The 22,094-nt window shown below is 41.4% G+C and overlaps 1 protein-coding gene across 1 annotated transcript in view; it reads left to right on the top strand.

Annotated features, from left to right (window-relative positions):
• Positions 1-20,598, top strand: part of LOC145411851 (limbic system-associated membrane protein-like) — a 167,556-nt gene extending 146,958 nt beyond the window's left edge. The window contains exons 6-11 of the mRNA XM_080281808.1: positions 5,103-5,203; positions 5,967-6,174; positions 9,350-9,502; positions 13,897-14,215; positions 16,039-16,148; positions 20,390-20,598. Of these exons, the coding sequence (XP_080137934.1) occupies positions 5,103-5,203; positions 5,967-6,174; positions 9,350-9,502; positions 13,897-14,215; positions 16,039-16,148; positions 20,390-20,598 (1,100 nt within the window). The remainder of the gene's footprint in view (positions 1-5,102; positions 5,204-5,966; positions 6,175-9,349; positions 9,503-13,896; positions 14,216-16,038; positions 16,149-20,389) is intronic.
• Positions 20,599-22,094: the final 1,496 nt, after the last annotated feature.

The raw sequence follows: 22,094 nt of genomic DNA, 5'->3' as shown, positions 1-22,094 counted from the left end.
AAATCCATAACATTAAATTAGTGTTTTTCTTCCTTCACATTTTGTTATTTTATGATTTTTGATAAGAATGTATTTTCTTCCCAAGACTTTGCCGCGACCCTTAGGACGATCCTTGGGAGGCTCATTTGGGTCAAAATCTGTGGTTTGGAAATTACTACCTCATGATCCTGACTAAGAATCTCGCCTCTGGCTTTTTTTTTTATGACCCGGGCCCTCTTGTGACCTAACAGAATAGTATGAACTCGGTTATATATATATATATATATATATATATATATATATATATATATATATATATATATATATATATATATATATATATATTAAACCCTAAATCCATACATGCAGGAAGGTGTCTGAGTATATTTGTCCAAGGAACATTTTTTTTTTTAATTACAGAACAGAGGAAGGAAAACAAATGAATTAAAAAAATAATAATCCATACACCAAAATACTTGCGTCCTCCATTCATAAAATATCTATAACTGTTGGACTTGAACAGCTGCAGGTTGAGGTTTGGGGGGAAACAACTCTGGGAATGCGAGTTCCACACAGATGCAGTTCCGATAATAAAAGAATTCTGATAGGCAGAAGTTCTGCAACATGGCTGTGTGACATTCCAGTCAAGAGCGCTACCAGATGCCCGTGTAGCACGAGGGAAGGGATGGAGAGGTGGCACAATGGACGCAACTTCGTCCGAGTATTTGTCATACAAGTATCTGTAAAATAATGCAAGGGAGGCAACATTCCTTCTTACTTGTATGGGAGGTAGTTTATTTGTAATGGCAGGGTTGTTAAAAATTCAAACAGTCTTGTTCTGAATTTTGTCTAGTTGTTTTAGTGCAACCTCTCCACATCCATTCCTTCCACAAGGATGTGCAATATTCATGCTGTGAGAGCACATGACTCTTATTAATGACAGATAATTACTCGTCAGTGAAGATGTTACGGACTCTGTACAACAATCCAAGTTTCTTTGAGGCGGTTTTAGCAAGTGATCTGACATGACAGGTCCAGCTGAGGGCACTGTTAAGTGAAACACCTAGAATTTCAATACTTTGGAGATGGGAATATTAGTAGCATTAAAAGTAATATACGAATCTGGTAATACCTGTCTATCTGTAAACTGTATATATTTGGATTTACTAGCATTAAATAAGACAAGGTTATTTTGTCCCTATTCAATGTATCACGTTTGAAGGGAACTGGTGAAGAAGTGGGGAAAGCACACCAAGCTGCAAAGTGTTTGGAAGAAGGAAGAAGAAAAAACAGGAGACACAGTAAAGTTTTCATCAAAGTGTGAGGGCCATAACAAACCCTATAACACACCCTCGGCTTCATTACAAGAGTGTGTAGTGCAAAAAGAAACCCTTAGCCAGTATCCAGAAAGAGAATCTATTAGCTGGTCAGACTGTAAGACGCAGTTTGTTTTCTCTTTATCCCTTTGCACCCACCTGTACAAAAACTGGAGACAGGAATAACATCAAGATCTGAGGAAGAGACGGCTAATGGGTACACGAAAGAGGTTTAGGAGAGAAAGAAAGAGGATGAAAGGAGGAAAGTGATGGAGAGACGGAGGAGGGAGAAGAGAGAGAAGAGAGGAAAATGAAGGAACAGAGATGGAGAAAGAGGTAGGAGAGAGGACGACAGAGGGAGGGAGGAGGGAGGAAAAAGGGAGGAAGGAACCGGCAGCAGGAAGAAAGATGGTTGCTGGAGTAAGGAAGAAAGAAGTGAGAAGAAAAGAGGAGGAAAAAGGAAGGAAGAGGTAAGAGGGAGGAAGGAGGAAGAAAGGGGTAAGAGGGAGGAAGAAGAAAGGGAAAAGTTGCAGAGGTAAAGAGAAGGAAAAAGATAAAGAAAAGGGGGAGAGAGAGAGAGAGAGAGAGAGAGAGAAGATGGAGGAAGACTGAATGAGACAGAAAGGGGGAAGCAAGAGAAAGAGAAAGGATACTGAGGTATGATGGAAATCGGTTAAGAGGAAGCACAGAGAATAGACAGAAAGACATATTCTCAATGCTCACACACACACACACACACACACACACACACACACAAAATTCTCTCTCTCTCTCAACCTGCATGGAAGGATCAGCGCTGCCTTGTTAGTGAGTAGGGATGAAAGGCGAGGTGGGGTGCTGAATAGTGACCAAATTGTTAGCAGAGATCGAGAGCTGAGATTCACCTACTAACTTACCCTCACCTCCCTCTCACAGGTACCATTGCGAGATTTAGGTTGTTCGTTAATTAGTTAGTTACTGAGTTAGTTATTCAGTTAGTATGTCAGTCAGTTATTTAGTTAGTCAGTCAGTCAGTCAGTTACTTAGTTATATTTTTCATGATAAACAAGAGACATGGAAATACTCTAAACTCTCCAGCCCTTGTCCTATATGAAAAGTTACCTTCGTTGCGACAAGGAAATGATCGTAAGTCTAGTCTACGGAGGGAAACTCAAAACGTTACGCCTTATGCTGAGGGTTCCCCATAAAGTGAGTCAGATCGTACAGCGACAGGAAACAAAATGGAGTCAAGGTAAAGAAAGTGTTGAAGACTTTAAAAAAAATAAATAAATAAATAAAGAGGGCTGCTACCATTTCTAAATTTTACATAGCATACGAAGGGAGGACTTATTACTATTTCCTAATAACCTGATATCCTAGCTACTTATTCTAGCTGCTTATACATCCTAGCCACTTATCCTTATACCCTAGCTACTGATATATCCTAGATACTTATATATCTTAGCTACTTATCCTTATACCCTAGCTATTTATATATCCAAGCCACTTATCCTTATATCCTAGCTACTTACCCTAGCTACCTGTATATCCTAGGCACTTATCCTTATCTCCTAGTTACTTATATACCCTAGCTACTTATCCTTATCTTCACCTAGCTACTTATACATCCTGCCTACTTATCCTAGCAAATAATACATTCTAGTTACTTATCCTAATCTCTAGGTACTTATCCTTATATCCTAGTTACTTATCCTATCTATTTCTATACCGTAGCTACTTATCCTTATATCCTAGCTACTGACAACTCTGCTTCCCAAGGATCCTATTATCGTGGCCATATGAAGTTCCCTAATCCCACTTCCTTATCACTTATTTCCGGGCCAGGATTCTTAGATATGTTTTAACAGGAAGAACAAGAAGGAAGATTTTGTACGCCTTTCCCTTTCCTTCGGCAGCAAACACTTATAACCTCCTGTCATTCTCGTGTCGTAACTTAAGATTTATTTAGGCAGTTAGAACAGGGCAAAGAGGAAGATTCTGCAGCCTCCTTGTCGCTTCTGCATATCAAAAGCTGAGTTCAGAAAGGGAATTTACCGTAAGTGCGTTTGTGTACTCCGATTCTGTGCGTTCGTAAGCTCTTGTACGATGTTTACGAGGCGTGTGTCGATACTGTTACGTTTTATACTCGTACATAACACATAAAGCGATACTGAAGTGCAATGTGGAAAATAATTCACAAAGGAAGAAGTGATGGAAATTCTAAGCCAACGAAAATTCCACTCAATGCATAAACTCTCTCTCTCTCTCTTTCTTTCTCTCTCTCTCTCCAAAAAGAAAAAAAAAAGTTCATGACTCTTCTCCCGGCGACATAACAATAAATTGGAGGAAGATTCACAAACTTTCAATAAATTCCCTGTCCTGACCGAGATTAATTTTTACAGGATGGAAAAAAGAAAAAAAAAGACGAATGCACAAAATTTTACGTCCCTAGTTCCACCTACAAATAAAAATAAAGAATAAATAAATAAATAAATATATCGACCATTCGTTCACTCCCAAACAAACTCACCTCCCTGTCGTAAATAAGGTCTGTTTGTTTGTTTTTTGTAAGGAAGACAAGGGAAGAAGGACTCAGGAAGTTTCCATGTTTCTTGCGTTTCCCTGCACGAGAGGAAATTCATCGCAGGTTATTATGAGACTTCCAGCTCTAGAATGCTCTTTAATATTCAGTTTTTTTTTATTACGGCATATCAGGATCGTAGAAGCGGCAATTTTCCTTATACCGGTGTTTGGATATTGGATGTATGGTATCAGGCTGGCGATATTAGGGTCTCGTATAACAGTAGACTATCCTTGTAGTATTATCGTAAAACAGGGATTAAATTATCAGGGCTGTATTCAATGGCAGTACCTTCTTCCACTATCGTAATCAACACGCTCACCACGATAGGTCCACAATTAGATAATAATAATAATAATAATAATAATAATAATAATAATAATAATAATAATAATACCTGTCTTCGGGTATTCAGGAAACATTTCAACGTAGTTATCATAGAACATGGGTTATTTGGAGACTTTTTCACTGACGGGGTAGAAAAAAATAAGTGGGAGAAAAAACAGTGTGGTTAGGAAACAAAAGAGAATCGTCATAGGGAAGGGGTTACTGGAGAGAGAGAGAGAGAGAGAGAGAGAGCACAAGCACTCGCAATCGCCACAAGGGTGAACTATTTTATCCTCCGCAAATTCCAACCCCACTGAAAGAGTTACTGATGACGTAGCATTCAGCCTCTCGCCGTCCGTGTGAGGGGAATTACGATGAGAGAGAGAGAGAGAGAGAGAGAGAGAGAGAGAGAGAGAGAGAGAGAGTCAAGAATAGGTTAATCCAGCGGTGGGAGGTATGTGAGAGCTTCACGTGCTTATTTTGCTTCTCTCTCTCTCTCTCTCTCTCTCTCCGTCGAAATACTGCAATAATCTTAATTTACCACTTTTACCATGATGAACATTTTTCCTTTAAGCTCTGCCTGTATACCCTAACCCATAAAGGCGAGCACGCAGCACCCGTCCATCCACAAACTCTTAATTCTTCTCCGTCCAGATCCAATACAACACCTGATAAGTTCTTTACCTATACAACAGACCAACGCTGGAACAGTCTTAGTTCGTTTCTCCCTCTTCTTGCGGCCTCCAGTCTTTCGCATGTAACAAGTCCAGCCGTCCTTAAATGAATGAATATAATTTTGCGTGTGTACGTGTGTGTTTCTTCCTTGTGATTTTCTTTGAATTAACTAGATTTTGCAGGTATTCAGCCTTTCCTCTCTTCTTGTTTTCTTACACACACTAAAACTCTCCACTTTCCCCCAGGTGACGCCCCCTACTTCGAGGTGCCTGTGCAGAACGTGACCACTAGGCTGGGAGGAACAGCCAAACTCACATGTGTAGTCGAGAACCTGGGACATTATAAGGTAAGCCGTGCCATACCCAGTCCCGTCTTGTCCTTATCTGTCTTACAATGTCCTGTCTTGTCCTGCCCTGGCCGCTCCTATCACTATTTGCTCTACCGTTTCCTGTCTTGTCCTGTTCTGGCCTCTCCTGTCCTGTCCTTACCTATCGTTATCTGTCCTAACTTGTTTTGTCCTATCCTGTCCTACTTTAATACGTGGTTATGCCCGTGGCCTTGATGAAGTTTTTGAGCCATGAATGAAATTTGCGCTTTCAAGCCTTATATTTTGACACTCAATAAGTAACTGCTACGTTAACTAACAGAATTCTCTCATGGTACAGTTGTCTTTAGTTTCAGTTCTCAAACTAGACTGTGATACTTTCTTTCAGGTAGAACGCGTGAAAATTTATTGATATTACTGGACTTATTGTTTCACTACTTCCTACTGTTACTGTATAGTACCCTCCAGACACAGTAGTCGTGTTAGGAGTATTAGCCAGAAAGTCTGGAGGGCGGGGCAGATAGCATTTTCCATTGTTATCCTATCCTTAAACCATCTGTTGAAGAAAGTAAGTATGGGCCACCTACTAGAGGCTGTAAGCTTTGTCTTTTCCGTGTATGTAGCTATAAGACATGTAACATATCTCTCTACATATCTATCTTCCTATCCTCGAGTATCTATCCGTTTACCAATCTGTATATATGTATGTCTACCTACCTACCTACCTATCTATCTATCTATCTTTCTATCAATTATTCAGTCTATCTACCTGGCTATCCTGCAGGTCGCGTGGGGTTACAAAGGCACTGGCGCTGTACTGACGGTGGGTCTGGACGTGATCACCAACAACCACCGCATCAGTGTACAGAGGGAACAGCGCTCCACCTGGGTGCTCACCATCACGCACATCACCGCCACCGACCAGGGAGGATACTGGTGCCAGGTTAATACAGCCCCACCCACCTCCACCACCGGATACCTCACTATTGTTGGTTAGTGCTCTGGCTGTCTTCACCATAATAGTAACCTAGCCGAACATGATTTAACCTTGCCCAACTTAACCTATCATACCCAGAATGACTATTGGTTCCCAGGTAATGTTGCATCGCCACTCTCTCTCACCAGATATCTCACTATTGTTGGTTAGTGCTCTGGTTGTCTTTATCATATTACTAACCTAACTTAACCTAACCTAAACTAACCTACGCTTACCTAATCTGACTTAACATAGTCAAGGGGTAGCGAAGAAAACTGGTGTTAGGCTGATACTGTTCCACCCAATTCTACCACCAGATACCTCACTACTGATGATTAGTGCTCTGGTTGTCTTCATCATAACCTAACCTGATTTAATCTAACCCTAGCCTTAGGGAGGTTAATACTGCACTGCCAACCTCTAACACCGGATACCTCATTACTATTGATTTGTGCTTGGGCTTTTATCAACTAACTTGATTTAAGTTAACCTAACCTAACCTAGCATAGAAGGAGGGAGGTACTCGTGTCATGTAAATACTGCCCCACCCATTTCTCGCATCACATTCATGGTTGTTGTTGGTTAGCAGATTTGTCATATCACACTAATCACCATCATAACCCTACTGCTGGTCAGAAGCTTTGTCATCATCATCATCATCATCATCATCATCATCATCATCATCATCACCACCACCATAACCAAATACCAACTTAACTGAACATAGCACCGGATAACTAGCTGCCCTAGGTTAGTGATTCTGCGACCTTCTTTACTAAATTAACTTATCCTAACACAAGCTAATCCATCCTAACCCAACCCAATCTACCATCGGATACCTGGCCATTGTTGGTTAGTCGTTTTGCTTCTATCACCTTCCTCCTCCTCCTCCTCATCATCATCATCATCATCATCCTATCCTCATCTAACCTAACCTACCACAGGGCACCTGGCTATCCTTGGTTGGTAGCTGTCATAATCATCACTGTCATCATCATCAACATACACCTTTTTCCCATGAATAAATAAGGGTAGCACAATCACCATCATCATCATCATTATTTTTCCGCTAATGAATGGAGTGGTTAACAGTCATCATCACCATCATCATCATCATCATCATCACCATCATCTCCCACATTTCAAAACAGTAAGTAGCTCAGTACAATCAACAAACTAAATAAAAAGATCATGGATATTACGTCTCATGAAAACAAACGTATCTCGCCCATGGATGTCAAGACTGCCCGCTGTATCATAACTCAAAATATTTCACCCACTCTCCTGTGACGCTACTTCTCATAACTGGGTGCCATGAGACAAGCCCGACTCAAGTTTCATAAATCTACATTGTGACAGGTACGCTTCTTCTGTGTCTCAAAGCAAGAAAATATAGAACTGAGACAGCGTACAGAGTTATATTACAGCAACAGTCTATTCACACTATAGTTCTTTCACCTCAGGTTGGCCCAGATTTTTGTCCTTTTGCAACTTGAATCACGTAGTTCAGTGTCACAAAGTAACATTACTACGGCTCTACATCCTTTTCGTAGCACTTCTCCGTCAGTAACATCATACCTAATGCTAACCTCATTTTACAACTCTGTGTTCTAGACAAATGTATGGTAATTTTGGGACAAGTTAGAATAAAAGGAGTATAGTTTTACATCTGTGGTTCAAGAATACTACGGTGAAGCGATTGGCACCTGCTGCTCCTTGCCTTCGGAATTAGGTGGTTTATTTATTCATTTCCAGAACAACAGTTAACGAATTTATTCCATTTAATATTCATTTACCGAGACGGAACCATGAAGAAAAGGTTAAATACTGAAAGGGAAAGCAAATGACTAGAAATGATGTCAATAACGAAAAACGAAAAGAAATAAGCAGAAAAATCAGGACGATGAGGTCGAATAAAGAACAACGAAAGAGGAATTAAAGAAAGAAAGAAAAGAAGGAAAGAAAGAAAGACGAAAACACTAAACGGGAAAACGAACCCGGAACCAGAAAGCAAGAAAAAAAACTACAAAACAGCAAAACGAAAGGCAAATACAGCTGTACATAGGAAATGCACCCTCAAAAAAATAAAATAAATAAATAAATAAATAGGCAATAACAAAACTGGATGTGGAATTATGAATCAGGAATACGCAAAAAGCAACATGGAAAAAGAATATATATCGGAAACAGACAAAAATTCATAAGTTACCAGTTTCTGTCTGCACCTCTGTTTTCAATCTATTTACTGGTGGATTATGGTGGGGTGGTGGTCAAACTGTTAATAAAGTCGTCTGATGTCTGAAAAGATGCGAGTTCTATCCAGTGCCATCATATTATTGTTCATTCACTGCAACTATACTCGTTTTACTCTAATACAGATATGGATATTAACTTCACAATGAAGACATGTGAAATTGAATGGCACCTAGGAAGACTGCTATGCCTCTGGAACAGGTTGTCAAGTCTATGCCTATAGTGTCAAGCGCGCGCACGCACGCACACACACACACACACACACACACACACACACACACACACACACACACACACACACACACACACACACACAAAATGCACCACCAAATAAGCAGCTATATGTTTGGTCGTACATCAAGCTGCAATATACGAAATAAATCACTAAGGAAGCGGTGCTACGAAGCCTCCTATGCCGCCTTGAATACGGCCCTTTATCCAAGACCAAGAAGGGTTCCCGGCTGCTCCCTGGGTCATGCCTGGTCCTCATAAACGACTGGATAATTACTGCTAGTTTGTGAATCCTCCCCCAGATTGTGACAGGAAGAGGACAAATGGAGTGGTGCAGTTTCGGACATTAATATCGATCCACCTCCTTACGATGAATAGCAAGACTGTGAACAAAAACTTGTGAAGTCCTGTGATGTGGTTGTCGTGCTGAATAACAAACTTTTCAAAATACTGTGTGAGAGATGTATAATTATTCGACTGATAAACAGATCTATAATATGGTTAGCAACTATACGCTGACTTTCCTATACAGAGGCTGACCATGAACACACACCCCTGCCCCTATACATTCATCCTGACTGTGTACACTCCAGCAGTTGCACATAAATAACGTAATATTATGCAAAGGAAGATTAACAATATTTTAAACTGTTCAATCCTCCTGTCCCCTGTACACTCGCTCATTACATTCCCCCTGTACACCGCAGAGCCGCCCGTGCTTGAGGGTGGTGATGAGGAGGTGAGGGCGAGCAGCGGGGCCCGTGTGACGCTCAGGTGCATTGCCAGAGGCGTCCCCAAACCCACCATCACTTGGACCAGGGACGACCACAGACCCATCACACTCACGCCAGCACTCAGAGGTATGAACGTAAATTACCGTCATCACCATTGTCATCATCGTCACACTATCACTCTCAAAGGTACGGTTGTAAATCATCATCATCATCCCACACCCACCATCACTCACAAAAGGAACCACACTCACCACAATACCACATTCAAAGTTACGGATGCAAATTATCGTCGTCACTATCTCCACCATCATTACGTTATCATCACCGCCATCATCGTCATCATTCTCATTTACCATTACCATCACTTTCATCACCATCATTTCCACTATCATCATCGCACGGACCAGGGGGCACCACCGCCTCATCACACAAGCCGCATCACTCTTAGGTAGGGTACATGCAATAAATTATCAACAGCCCTCTCATCATCCCACACCCATCATCATTTCCACTATACCCTTCCTCTATGGGAAGGATCAGCACCACAACGCATTCACCATCACATGCAAATGGATGGATGCAAACTATCATCATCATCATCATCCTTTCAGAGTAACCACCTTATTATTATCATTATTATCGTCACTAATAATATCATCATCATCATCATCATCGCCATCGCCATTATCATCATCGACATCGCCACGATCATCACTGTCACCACCATAATTACCATCATTACTGTCACCACCATTATCATCACCATCATTACTGTCACCACCATTGTCATCACCATCATTATTGTCACCACTATTATCGTCATCATTATCCCACACTCAACATCACACAGATAAGATCACCACCACATCACACTCACCACCACCCTCAAAATTAATAACCAACCACAATTTATCCCCGTCGAGGTGCAGGGATCCGAGGCTATGCTCTAAGGGGTCAATGCACTGAACCGCTGGAAAATGGTGACGTCTATTTTTTTCTTTTTTTATTCTTGTTACCTCCAGACGATTTTATTCAGCTTAGATTTTTATTCTGAATCGGAGAGGTTACATACAGCCTTCATCAACCCTTATACTACACTACATAACAAACAGAACACGTACCAATCGACAATGCCACGGAAATCAAACCACCACCAGACATACACCCTTCGGACACTTCCCAACCCAGAAAGGCACGAGTACACCTGGCCTGACTGCGATGTAGCCACCACCCTTCCCTCCTACAATGCCAACACAAAGTGCAACTCACAAACAACGCTGCCGTAAATCCACACTTGCTCTGACGTCATTTTTCCACACGTTCTCGTTTAGTGGCCAGTATGACAAAAAACGTGACGCTGGTACAACGAACATGATACATATGAGTAGCTATTGCATGACTAGGTATGAATAATAAATTTAAACATATCCTGACTGAAGTGCGCAGAGGGTAATTGATTTCAATACCAGAATAAAGCAACCAACTACGAGAGAAATCATTTTATCCACATCCAACAGATAATAGAAAAAGGTAATTGACCATATAGCAATTACATTCATTTGCTTATCCCTACACGATAGAAAAATATATGCAGGTAACCAGCCAGATACAAACTACATCGGTTTCTCCACAGCCAGTATGCATATAGGCTAATCTTGTAATGACATTACTATTTTGGGTCAGTGAATCCGTGAAGTCACCGGTGACCATCTTACCATGCCAGACTCGTTCGCAGTTCAGCTGCACACGACTTACAGAAAGAAATGCTTCTGCAAATTGAAACACTTTAAAGTAACTATAACTGCTAATGGCTGGCATTTATCTTGTAAATGATATGCAAGGTTATAATCTGTTTAGTAACAATACTGCTGACCGCATGCAGATTGAGTGTTCCATGACGTATTCTTCCTTGTTTTAAATGAGTCGATATTATAAACAAATGCCAAATTTTCACAGGTTTAACTATGAGGGATCTAAATAACAATACATATTAATGCATCCTAATTATGTTATAATCTTTAAGCTCAGAAAAGGCATAATAGGGTAGCGTGGAAATTTTCCACACTGGTGATGAAATACTTCCGCCTCATCCACGTCTAGATCCGTCGCTCATTTACTTTTCTACATTAGCAGACGATTTCCACGAAACGGCAACCCTGCTCACAAACAGTCCACTTTGACCACATTGCAATGCAGCATCCCACACCACATCACACTTATCACACGCACCACATTACCACTACACAGACTGGCCTTCAACATGACCTAAACAAAAGACCTCTGGGAAAGACCATTCGAGGTCCCCGATTTCCTGCGCTCTCCTGGGTTCACAACGAGATGAGCCTGTGGTTGCAATAACAACTACTGTTCTCTTAACCCCTTCAATACGGTGGCGACATTTACTAAATTCTTGATACCACTACACGATTTTGTCAAGTATTCCAGAGACCCTTTGTAGTTACGGGATTAGAAAGTTTCCATAAATCCCTTCACTACCTGATTTCTCCCCCTTAGCTGAATGAATCCTACAGTATAAGGGAAGCAAGAATAAAATACTAAATACGTCATCGGATTTAAGGGACTAAGCTAAATAAAACAGTCTGGAGAATAAATTACTGACTGGAGGGGTTTGGGATAGACGAACACCCTACTCCCCCTCGTGGCATTGCAAGATCAAAAAACTCCATTCACCTTTTGGGGATCAAATTCACGCAAGACCATCCCTCAACTGGGGCATTCTAAACTCTCGACCACCAGGTGCCACATAAGGTAAGGTTCCAAATCATCATCATCATCATCATCATCATCATCATCATCATCATCACCACTAACCACGGAAGTCAGAGAACGTCATTTATATTTCATTCCAGCTACTACCAGGCAATATTATTCAGCTCTGAAGAGCGTACTATAGTGTGTTTGTTTTAACTTGACAAAAATCCTAACCTCCTTTCAGCTCAGTTGATGGTCAAGTGTTGTCAGAATGGAAGGTGGCTTTGACTGGTAACCAAGGAGACTCATTCCTACCTCATAACTAAGGCTCATTTGATTTCATGTAACTACGACTGAATATTTTAATTTGTGGTAGGACTCAGTTCCATCTGGTGATAATAAACTGTAGTGACGGAATTAATGAAGGCTCATCTAACCCCTGCTGCTCCAAATATCTATGCTGAGGTGAGTAACATCGTCTGGAGCTAGCAGGAATAAAATAAAAAATACACCATCCGACTGAAAGGTTCTACATCCTCCCCACTGTTGTTATGTCGCTCGGTGGAAAAAAAAAAAATTGATCTCGGGTTCTTCCAACTGCGAGCTGTATGTGCTAACCAACGGACCACCGGCTTCCTAGATACTTAACAGACTTCATGGAGCTCTTATATATATATTATAAGAGTGCGTTACCTAGTGTCTGTGTTTCTCCTGTTTGTGTCTGTACTCATATCTGCTTTGTTGTTATGAGTGCGTTGTTTTGTGTGTTTCTCGATTAGTTTTATCTTATCTATGTTGTAAGAGTGTGTTATTTAGTGTTTGTGTTTTCCCCGACTAAGTTTGTATTCTTAGAGTGCGTTATCAAGTGACTGCTTCCCCGATTAGTTTTGCATTCGTTATACAACACATTTTACCGTATATTTTGTTTTTTGACTTCTTTGCTATTAGAGAAGTGCTATACCTACCCAGTTATTTTGTTGGGATGATGATGGTGATGATGATGATGACTGATGATGATAATGATGATGGATGAATTGTGATGGATGATGGATGAGCATAAATGTTGATGGATGAATAACGATGGATGGATGGGTGACGGATGACGATGGATGGATGGATGGATGGATGGATGATGATACTGGATAGCTGTTGGTGACGGACAGATGGATGGAGGCATGGACAGAAGGATGGATGGATGGATGCTGCGGCAATGGCCTTTCTCCCCCACTCCCCTGCAATACTGAAATTCCCAAAGAGAGTGGCGCAGCGTTCGATTTCGGACGGAAATTGTGGGTAAAACACGCGTAAAATTAATGGTGCAGCACTCAACTGGAGCGTACTGCCCCTCTCTCTCTCTCTCTCTCTCTCTCTCTCTCTCTCTATATATATATATATATATATATATATATATATATATATCTGTATTTATTATGTCCGGAACTATAAATTATATGCAGGAACAGAGTAACTGAGTATCTTGCTGCTCGATAAATAAGTTAGTTTTTTTTTTATGGATGAATTATACCCTCATACTGAGGCAGTTAATTGTATGGATATCTATATATTTTCATCATCGTCCTTATCCTGTTATCAGGCTAAGCTCAGTTTTAGTATGCGGGTGTTAATAGCTGTCGTAAATTAATTATTTCTTCATTTCTGAACACATTCACCCCACATGAGGATGGTGATAACAATAATGATGCTACAATCCTTCCTTTGTTATTTTTATTTGGCCATTATCTCTAACCTGCAGCAGCATTCCTTTCTGTGTGGCAAAGAATGATACATATTGGGTCGGTCCGTCACAGTGATGGAGGTGGTGGGCGCTGAACTCCGACTGGGTGAGGTGCGTCCAGACAGAGGTGGGCGGTACCGGTGTGTGGCCAGCAACGGACACCCGCCCTCCGTTAGCAAGACCATCACACTCCTCCTCACCTTCCCCCCGGAGCTGAAGGGCCCCAAGGCAGTGGTGTGGTCGCTGCAGGGGGCCACGGTAAGCCTGAGCTGCCTGTACGCGGCTCACCCTCCTCCGTCTGTGGCCTGGCGACTGGATAACTCAGTGGGTTCTCGGATGTTCTCTCACCATCACTTCACTGTCACGAAGCAGGAAGGTTTTCCACCATACACGTAAGGCCATGATTATTGCTTATTATTATACTGCTTTTCTTATTGAACAGCTGGATATATATATTTGTCCTCTACTTCCTTTCGTATGCAGTTTAACCCCTTTAGCCCGAAGACGCGCTTCCTACGCTGATTATACGTGAGGCGCCACATACGGTAACTGGGACTCATCACCGAACTGTGAGATTATAAGACACCGTCATAACATATAGCTATTATTTTACAATTTGCAAAGAATAATTTCGTCAGTTTTGTTCTTTTCTATAGCTGTACCTCATGACATACAAGTTTTCTTCTTTGGCGTTTCTCCTGTAAATTATGCATGAGCTAGAGTATCAATGCTCAAATACGTATGTGTAAAATAAGCGTAATAGGTTCTAGGCGTTAAGTGACGATTTTGCTTTTTTTAAACGAAACATGGCTTAGTTTAGTATGTGCGTGGCAGTCAGGCATGAATTTTGAACATGGTGACAAGTGAGCTGTGGTCAGGTCTGAAATAAACCCGAGTTGGGCCTAAGGGAAACTGCTTCCATTGTCAGGCAAGGTTGGCTTAAGTTGGTTGGAGCTCTTTCTTTTTCTTCTTTAACTTCTGAACCAAAATAATGCCCAAGTTAGGTCAATAAGCACTAAACTAATGTGACGAGAGTGATGAAAAGGGCATAACTGACTTGCTTTGGCTGGAGGAGGAGACGTGGAAGTCCAAAAAATAATAGCTGGACAGGGTAAACGAATGTGAGAATGCAATGTACGGAAACAGAGAAAGCAGAGGAATTGACAAAGGATCGAAATGCATGTATGAGATATGGACAGAGATGCATATGACAAGGGCTGCAACTATTTCAACTTGGCAGTGAACGGAATGATTCTCCCCTACAAGTGTTTGTAAAGTACATCTTAAAAGAAAAATGAGTATGGATTTTATTTCCATGTGTAGTGAGGCCAAGAATTTTCAAAGGACTGAATCAAGTGTGAATACGTGGGCCAATTCACTAAAGGCTGATCAGAGGGCCATGTTTGTGTCTCCCCTTTCCTGTTTCTGGATGCCACCCACTTCCTTGTTAGGGAGAAGCAGGGTAGAGGATGTGGTAATGATCCATGCCGATGACTGATTATGAATGACTGATGACGAATAACTGGCTATGAATGGATGTTGATGAATAATGATGACCGAAGATCGATGAACTGAGATGACAGAATAACGATGAGTGGTGACGAATAATAGCGATAATGAATAACGACGACGACGACGACGACGACGACGATGATAACTGACTGAATGACTGACTGACTGATTGATTGACTGATGATTCATAAGTACGGAGCAGTCCAATTTAACCTCACAGAAAACAACTCGGGTTCTAAAATGCTCTTACTCTTAGGACTATAAAGAGCCTATTCAGTGTTCTTCATTGGACTAACGTTTCTGAGCACAAGAGAGCCCAACCCACTGCACTCTCTGTCAGGGAATAATACGGTCGTTAAGGTCTTTGATTCTGTAACGTAAAGGAATTTATACAGCCCATCCAATGTTTATATTTCTGTAACGTTTGGGGCTACACACACCCCATCCAATGTTTATATTTCCGTAACGTTTGGGACTACACACACCCCATCCAATGTTTATATTTCTGTAACGTTTGGGACTACACACACCCCATCCAATGTTTATATTTCCGTAACGTTTGAGACTATACACACTCCATCCAATGTTGATATTTCTGTAACGTTTGGGGCTACACACACTCCATCCAATGTCTATTTTTCTGTAATGTTTAGGACTACAGACAGCCTCTCCTCTACACCCACTACACCATCTGTTTTGGCAGGCACAACACAACGCTGCAGCTAAGGAATCTGGACGGGGCAGACTTCGGCAAATACACCTGCAGCGTGAGGAACCAGCTTGGCCACGTACAGGCATCCACGGTCATTAGGGGTCAGTGCCATTGTTGTGTTGGTTCTATATACTCCCTCACCCTCACTCTCATCCTCATCCTCACTCTCACCCCACACTCACTCACCCTCACCCACTAACACCCCTCTCACAGTCACACTCAGAGTTACAGTCAATCAGGCTCCCATTCTCGGGTCCTCTCTCTCTCTCTCTCTCTCTCTCTCTCTCTCTCTCTCTCTCTCTCTCTCTCTCTCTCTCTCTCTCTCATCTGCATATTCGTCTTCCGCTTCTCTTACTTTTCCTTCAATATATTCTTCAACAATTTCCTTCACATCTTCATCCTCCTCAATCTTATTTTTCCTCTCCTTTTTTCCATGGTGAGACAAACACGACAATCCATTAAAAAGAAAACTGCCCTTTTTCTTCCTTATGAGAAAAGAAAAAACCTCAACATATGTCAGATTTTGCTTTTTCTCTTCTTTTTCCCTAAGAACGACATGACAATCTGTAAAATGCTGTCCCTCCTCCTCAAGAAAAGAAAGAAAAACGAAAGAGAAAAGGGGGAGACAGAGAGAAAAGAAAAAGCGCGACAGGCTTCACATATTCTTTTTTTATGGAGAAGGACACGACAGACTGAGAAAAATTGCCTTGTTTCACCATTCCAAACAAAGGAGAGAGAGAGAGAGAGAGAGAGAGAGAGAGTAATAGAAATCCGGTCTTATAAAAAATGCATGTTTCGTTAACAGCCGCGTTCCCTGATCGTGTATCTGCGTCGAGTCAACAAAACAGTCAACTTTCTTCACTCCTTCAATCCGGTGACTTATTTTTACCCTCCACAGGAGAAAGTCAGAGGAGGGTGTTGTTATCCCTGGTATCGATATGTGTCCGTCCGTAGAGCTGGGCGGCAGGGCAGCTGGCCGGGCGTAAAGATTTCGTTTCCAGGCCAGAACTCAGAAAGTATTCACTATAGAGTCATGAAATTTCACACAGTTATGTGTCTCGTAGTGAACTGGTGCCTTTTGATGGGTAGAATGCTGTGTCTTACGCAGTTTTTTTTTTTTTTTAATAATGAAAAATAAAAACAAAAAAATAATAATTTTTCGTTTCCAGGAAAGACTCAGAAACTAATACAGGTACAGGCTTCAAGCTCTCCAGCAATATTTGTTAATATGCCTCCCGGTGCCTTTTGTAGTTATAATTCCATGAGATTATATGTTATGAAAGTGCAAAAATACATAAAGCTTGTTAATCTAATGCATTTTGCTGTTAAAACTTTGCAACAATTAAACCTAGGAGGCAGAAATTGTACAAGATAAATTATACGAATATCTAATTATGTATGAGTTTCCTGACTGTACCTATTATGTAATCATACAATATGGCTGCCAAAACGAAAAAAGCACGAGTCAATTCCATCAATTTTGCCCGTAACTTTATTATTACCATGGATGAACTACTGAAATATTTAAGTTTTAATTTCTGTGTTATAGAGGGGGAGGGAGGGGGAAGGCCATTATGCGCTTGGCTAGGTGTGGAGGGAGGTGTGGGGGGGGGGGTGCTAGGTCAGATGAAGGGTTGCAACAGCGTAGCGTTGCCTATGTTTTAGTTCCTTGTTCAAGCGGGCGAAGCAGGAGGGAACACTAGTGGCTGGGTGGCTGGTAGTAACTGAGTGCAGGGGGACGGGTACTCGTACACTCTACAGTATATACAGTAGTAGGTAGTTAAGCACAGCATCAGAACTGAGTGACCTTGAAACTACTGAAGCTACAGTAGACTACGCACATTGTTGGAAATCTAGTGGAAATTTAATCAGTGTTACTACAGTGTCTTTTCTTACAATGCGATACCGTACTGCTGAAAAAGGCCAAAAATCGTCAAGCGGAGCACCAAAGCTGAACTATCCTGGAAAATAATTACGTTACAAAGGACCTACTCACGTTCTTGTAAGGCTGAAATAACAAAATTTGCATAACTGCACACTAAAACACGTTTCTTTCTTTTTTTTTCTAATGTGGACGCCTACAGCTTAAATGATGCTTCCCACAGAATAATTTAACCTAACTTGGGAAAAATCTACAGTAGTGAAACTTCATTAAGGCTATACACCCACCATTTCGAAATCTCTCTCCTCATCAAAATATAATCCTCTAAAAATTGCAACAATAAAACACAAAACGTTATCCAACCAAGGGGGTTAGCGGTCATAACGTGTCGAAATGGCCCATTATACTCCTGCGTGCCAGATTTCAAACAATTTTAGTCCCGGCATCAGTTTAGCCCATTTCAGGCCCATTCAGTCCCTTGACATCTATTCCAGCGCAACCAGGACAATTCTGGTTTATTCAGGACTCGGCAGGTACTGTTAGGGTAATTGTTTAGTTGTCCAGCCTTACTAATATTACACAAACTAGACCTAACAGAACCTAACTCATCATCATCATGTCAACACCGTCGTCTTTGTTCTCGTCTACATCATTATCGTCGTCCTCATCGTCATCCACATCCTCATGCTCATCTTATTCAGACACTTCTACAACGTCATCTCTGTTGCCCAACCGGTCTTCACACCTATGACACCCAGGGCACCTTCACTCTGTCGTAGAGGCCGTATTTCAGGCCCTAGTGTGGAAGTGTTGTCTGTCTGTTACCGATGAGACAAACGTGGGGCGTCATCTGGAGGGCAACCTCTTACTAGGGGATGAGAGCCAGACGGTATTAGCTTGAGATATAAATAAAGGATCTCAGAACATTTACCAATTCTAGGTAGCGTCATACACTGTGCTTGGTACTGAACTTGGAGGCACCCTTCAGGAAAGACCCCGAGTTCTTGTCCTTCAAGCTTTTGTTAAGCTCTCTGCTCATCAGGCTCTTGGCGGACTGTGTGCTGGGCCTTGTTGAACAATCTGCGCTTCAGGAAATATCGTCTCAGGTTGTTCCAATCAATAATACTGCAGAATATAACCTCTTTCTGTTGTGAGCTAAATTTATGGCTGACAGTACCAATTACTCAGCCTGTAAATAATCATCCTCTGTAATAGCAATGTACATAGGTATTTTATGAACATCATTAAATTATTGTACTTTCATCCTCCAGTTTCAGTGAACCCCCAAAACTGGTATTTACTAATTGAACTTTTCCTTATCTTACCCAGTCCATGTATACTTAGCCCAACCCAATCCTGCCTAACCTAACCTAACGCACTCAGTCCAACGGAATCCTGCATAGCAAAACTCAAACCTATCATTCTTTTCATAACCAAAACAAATCTTGCCTACCACAATACAGGTCAACTTATCATAACACAGCTCGTGTTAACCCAACCTAATTATTTTAATCAGAGGTCTTCCCTAAGCTACAGATAATCATCAAGCGATAGTCAGAATAAAAGTCCCCTGACAAAACAGAGTAAGTAGCTAAGTTACCATTGTTCCATTTAGGTATTTTATTCTAGCTAATATCATACGATATTTATTCTTTTGGCGGACAACCCCAGCAGCTTAAGGCTAATTAAAACCTATCCCAGTTAACCAAACACATCTTCACCTAACCTAACCTATAAATCAAACCCAAACGAAGCTAACCGAAGCTAACCAAATCTAACCTAATTTAACCAAACTCAATTCAGCCCTGACTACGGTAACCATTTTTTTTTTTTTCCTCCAACAAAACTCAGCATAGTTTGTCAAGCTTCCTGTTCACCACAATCACACGATCACCTCTTTCCCTTCAACAGAGTCTAATATTTTATCCTCTGCAATAAATTCTGTGCATCCCTTTCTCGTTACCTTTCTTTAAATAAATCGCACTACATCCTTCTCGAAATCAGCCTCTCAGAAGCTGGGCAACAAGAACTAACTACGTGCTTTCCTTACCCCTGCTTAGTTGCCCGCGTGTGAAGTACAGCTGTTGAAGTTTGTTGGGACGCTTTTTTGCAGGGTTTTGTAGTCCTGTTGCATTCACCCGTTTATCCAGATTTTTTTTTTTTTTTTTTTTTTTTCCCTCCAACCGATTATACGAAACTACTACAAGACGCCTCCAGAAGTTGAAAAACATCGCCTGGTTGCAGCAATGATAGATTTTGATGTCACTACTTGAGAGGTTAAAACTGAACCTGCCCTACTAATGTTTTATCTGAACCTTATTCTCCAGTATAAGCATTTCAGAAATGAATACGACATCAGTCACTCAGACGACCACCACCACCAGAACCACGAATACCTTCAAATTATTAAAAAGACTGGATTAGCCAATTCATCTTATCAGCACCTAATCTACCTTACAGAATTGGTTACAACGACAACCACTACGACGACCACCACCACCACGACCACCACCACCATGACAACGACGACCAGCGTGACGACAACCCCGCCCCCGCCACGACTGGTGCATGAGGAGTACGACTACGACACCGGCAAGCTTAGTCCACCGCGCGTCCTTAACACGTTACCTGACCTGGCTAAAGGTGAGGCGGAAAGTGGGAGTGAGTGAGTGAGTGGGAGTGGGGGTGAATGAGAGTGGCGGTGAATGAGAGTGGCGGTGAATGAGAGTGGGAGTGAATGAGAGTGGGAGTTGAGGCGAGTGAGAGAGGGCGTCAGTGAGAGAGAGAGAGAGAGAGAGAGACGGGGGGGGGGAAAGAATCTTCAGTCAATCAATAACCCAAAACTTTCTCACAGACCCACAAACTTTACAACTAGCACCTTCAGCCTGAGGACGCCATTTTCACTCTAGCTGCTACCAGACAATTATATCCAGCTTAAGAGAGAGCCCAAGCAGTGAAGGGGTTAGGGAAGGCTACAACTAACACCCTCAGTTAGAAAAGTACCTCCTAATCTGAATAACATGTCTAGAACTAGTAAGAACAAAATATTGAAGACGTTCTTGTAGTGAAGGGGTTAACCACAGCATTAGAATGACGTGGGTTATACTATGTTCATTTTAACTTGACCTAAAACTGCTGTCTCTCCATCCTCAGTGCTGAGGTGTAGTAATAAATTAACACTGGAATATGCTGCTAGTCACGAAGAGGTACTATGGACGGGATGCAGGGCCACAGCACTGTTTTTCTCTGCCAATTAAGTCCGTGAAATCTGCTGGAAACGGACGAAAATCTGGGTCAAGTTAACGTGAAAGAACTATAGTTTGTTCACGTTACCTCTTAGTCATTTTATTCACCTTGGGAAAACCTTTCGTACCGAGGAGGTTAATGACGGTACATTTAACCTTTCTTGTTCGCCAAATATCCTTAATGACGGTACATCTAATCCTTCCAGTTCGCAAAATATCCTTAAACGGTACATCTAACCTTTCCAGTTCGAAAAATATCCTTAATGACGGTACATCTAACCTTTCCAGCTCGAAAAATATCCTTAATGACGGTACATCTAACCCTTCCAGTTCGAAAAATATCCTTAATGACGGTACATCTAACCTTTCCAGTTCGAAAAATATCCTTAATGACGGTACATCTAACCTTTCCAGTTCGAAAGATATCCTCTATGCCGAATAAAACCTTAGGGGATAGCAAGAACAGAATAGAAAGTAAAACATAAGGGTGAGCGTCTAGCCGTATGCTGTTTTATCTCTTAACAATCACAGATACTCGTATGCTATTACATTTTTGTGGGACGTCAAGATAACCAATTAATTCCGTACTACGAAAGTCCCCTCCTGCTATCCCTATTTTTGTCTCCTCCATTACGTAAGTGTTTGGAGGTTCAATAACTGTTGGTGTTCTACAACCATGTAACTGATGTACCCTAAAAAAAAAAAAATGTAGTAGCGTCCACTATAATACTTAAATATATTTAATACCCTTACCTGTTTTTCAGGTATGTATTCATATGACTTTCTGTCATCACAGTGAAAATAAATTCCCAGAAATTTGTCTTCCTTCATATGGAAAAACTTCCTAATAGGTTTGAAGACCAGGCCTGCACTTTCCTCTGTGTGTTTGTTTCACTGGAATCCATAAATAAATGGATGTG

The sequence above is a fragment of the Coenobita brevimanus genome, chromosome 91, assembly GCF_032717465.1.
Source record: "Coenobita brevimanus isolate Jiangsu-jjx chromosome 91, ASM3271746v2, whole genome shotgun sequence".
Taxonomy (NCBI): domain Eukaryota; kingdom Metazoa; phylum Arthropoda; class Malacostraca; order Decapoda; family Coenobitidae; genus Coenobita; species Coenobita brevimanus.
The sequence above is the reverse complement of the archived record's forward strand: the minus strand, read 5'-3'. Positions and strand labels throughout refer to the sequence as shown.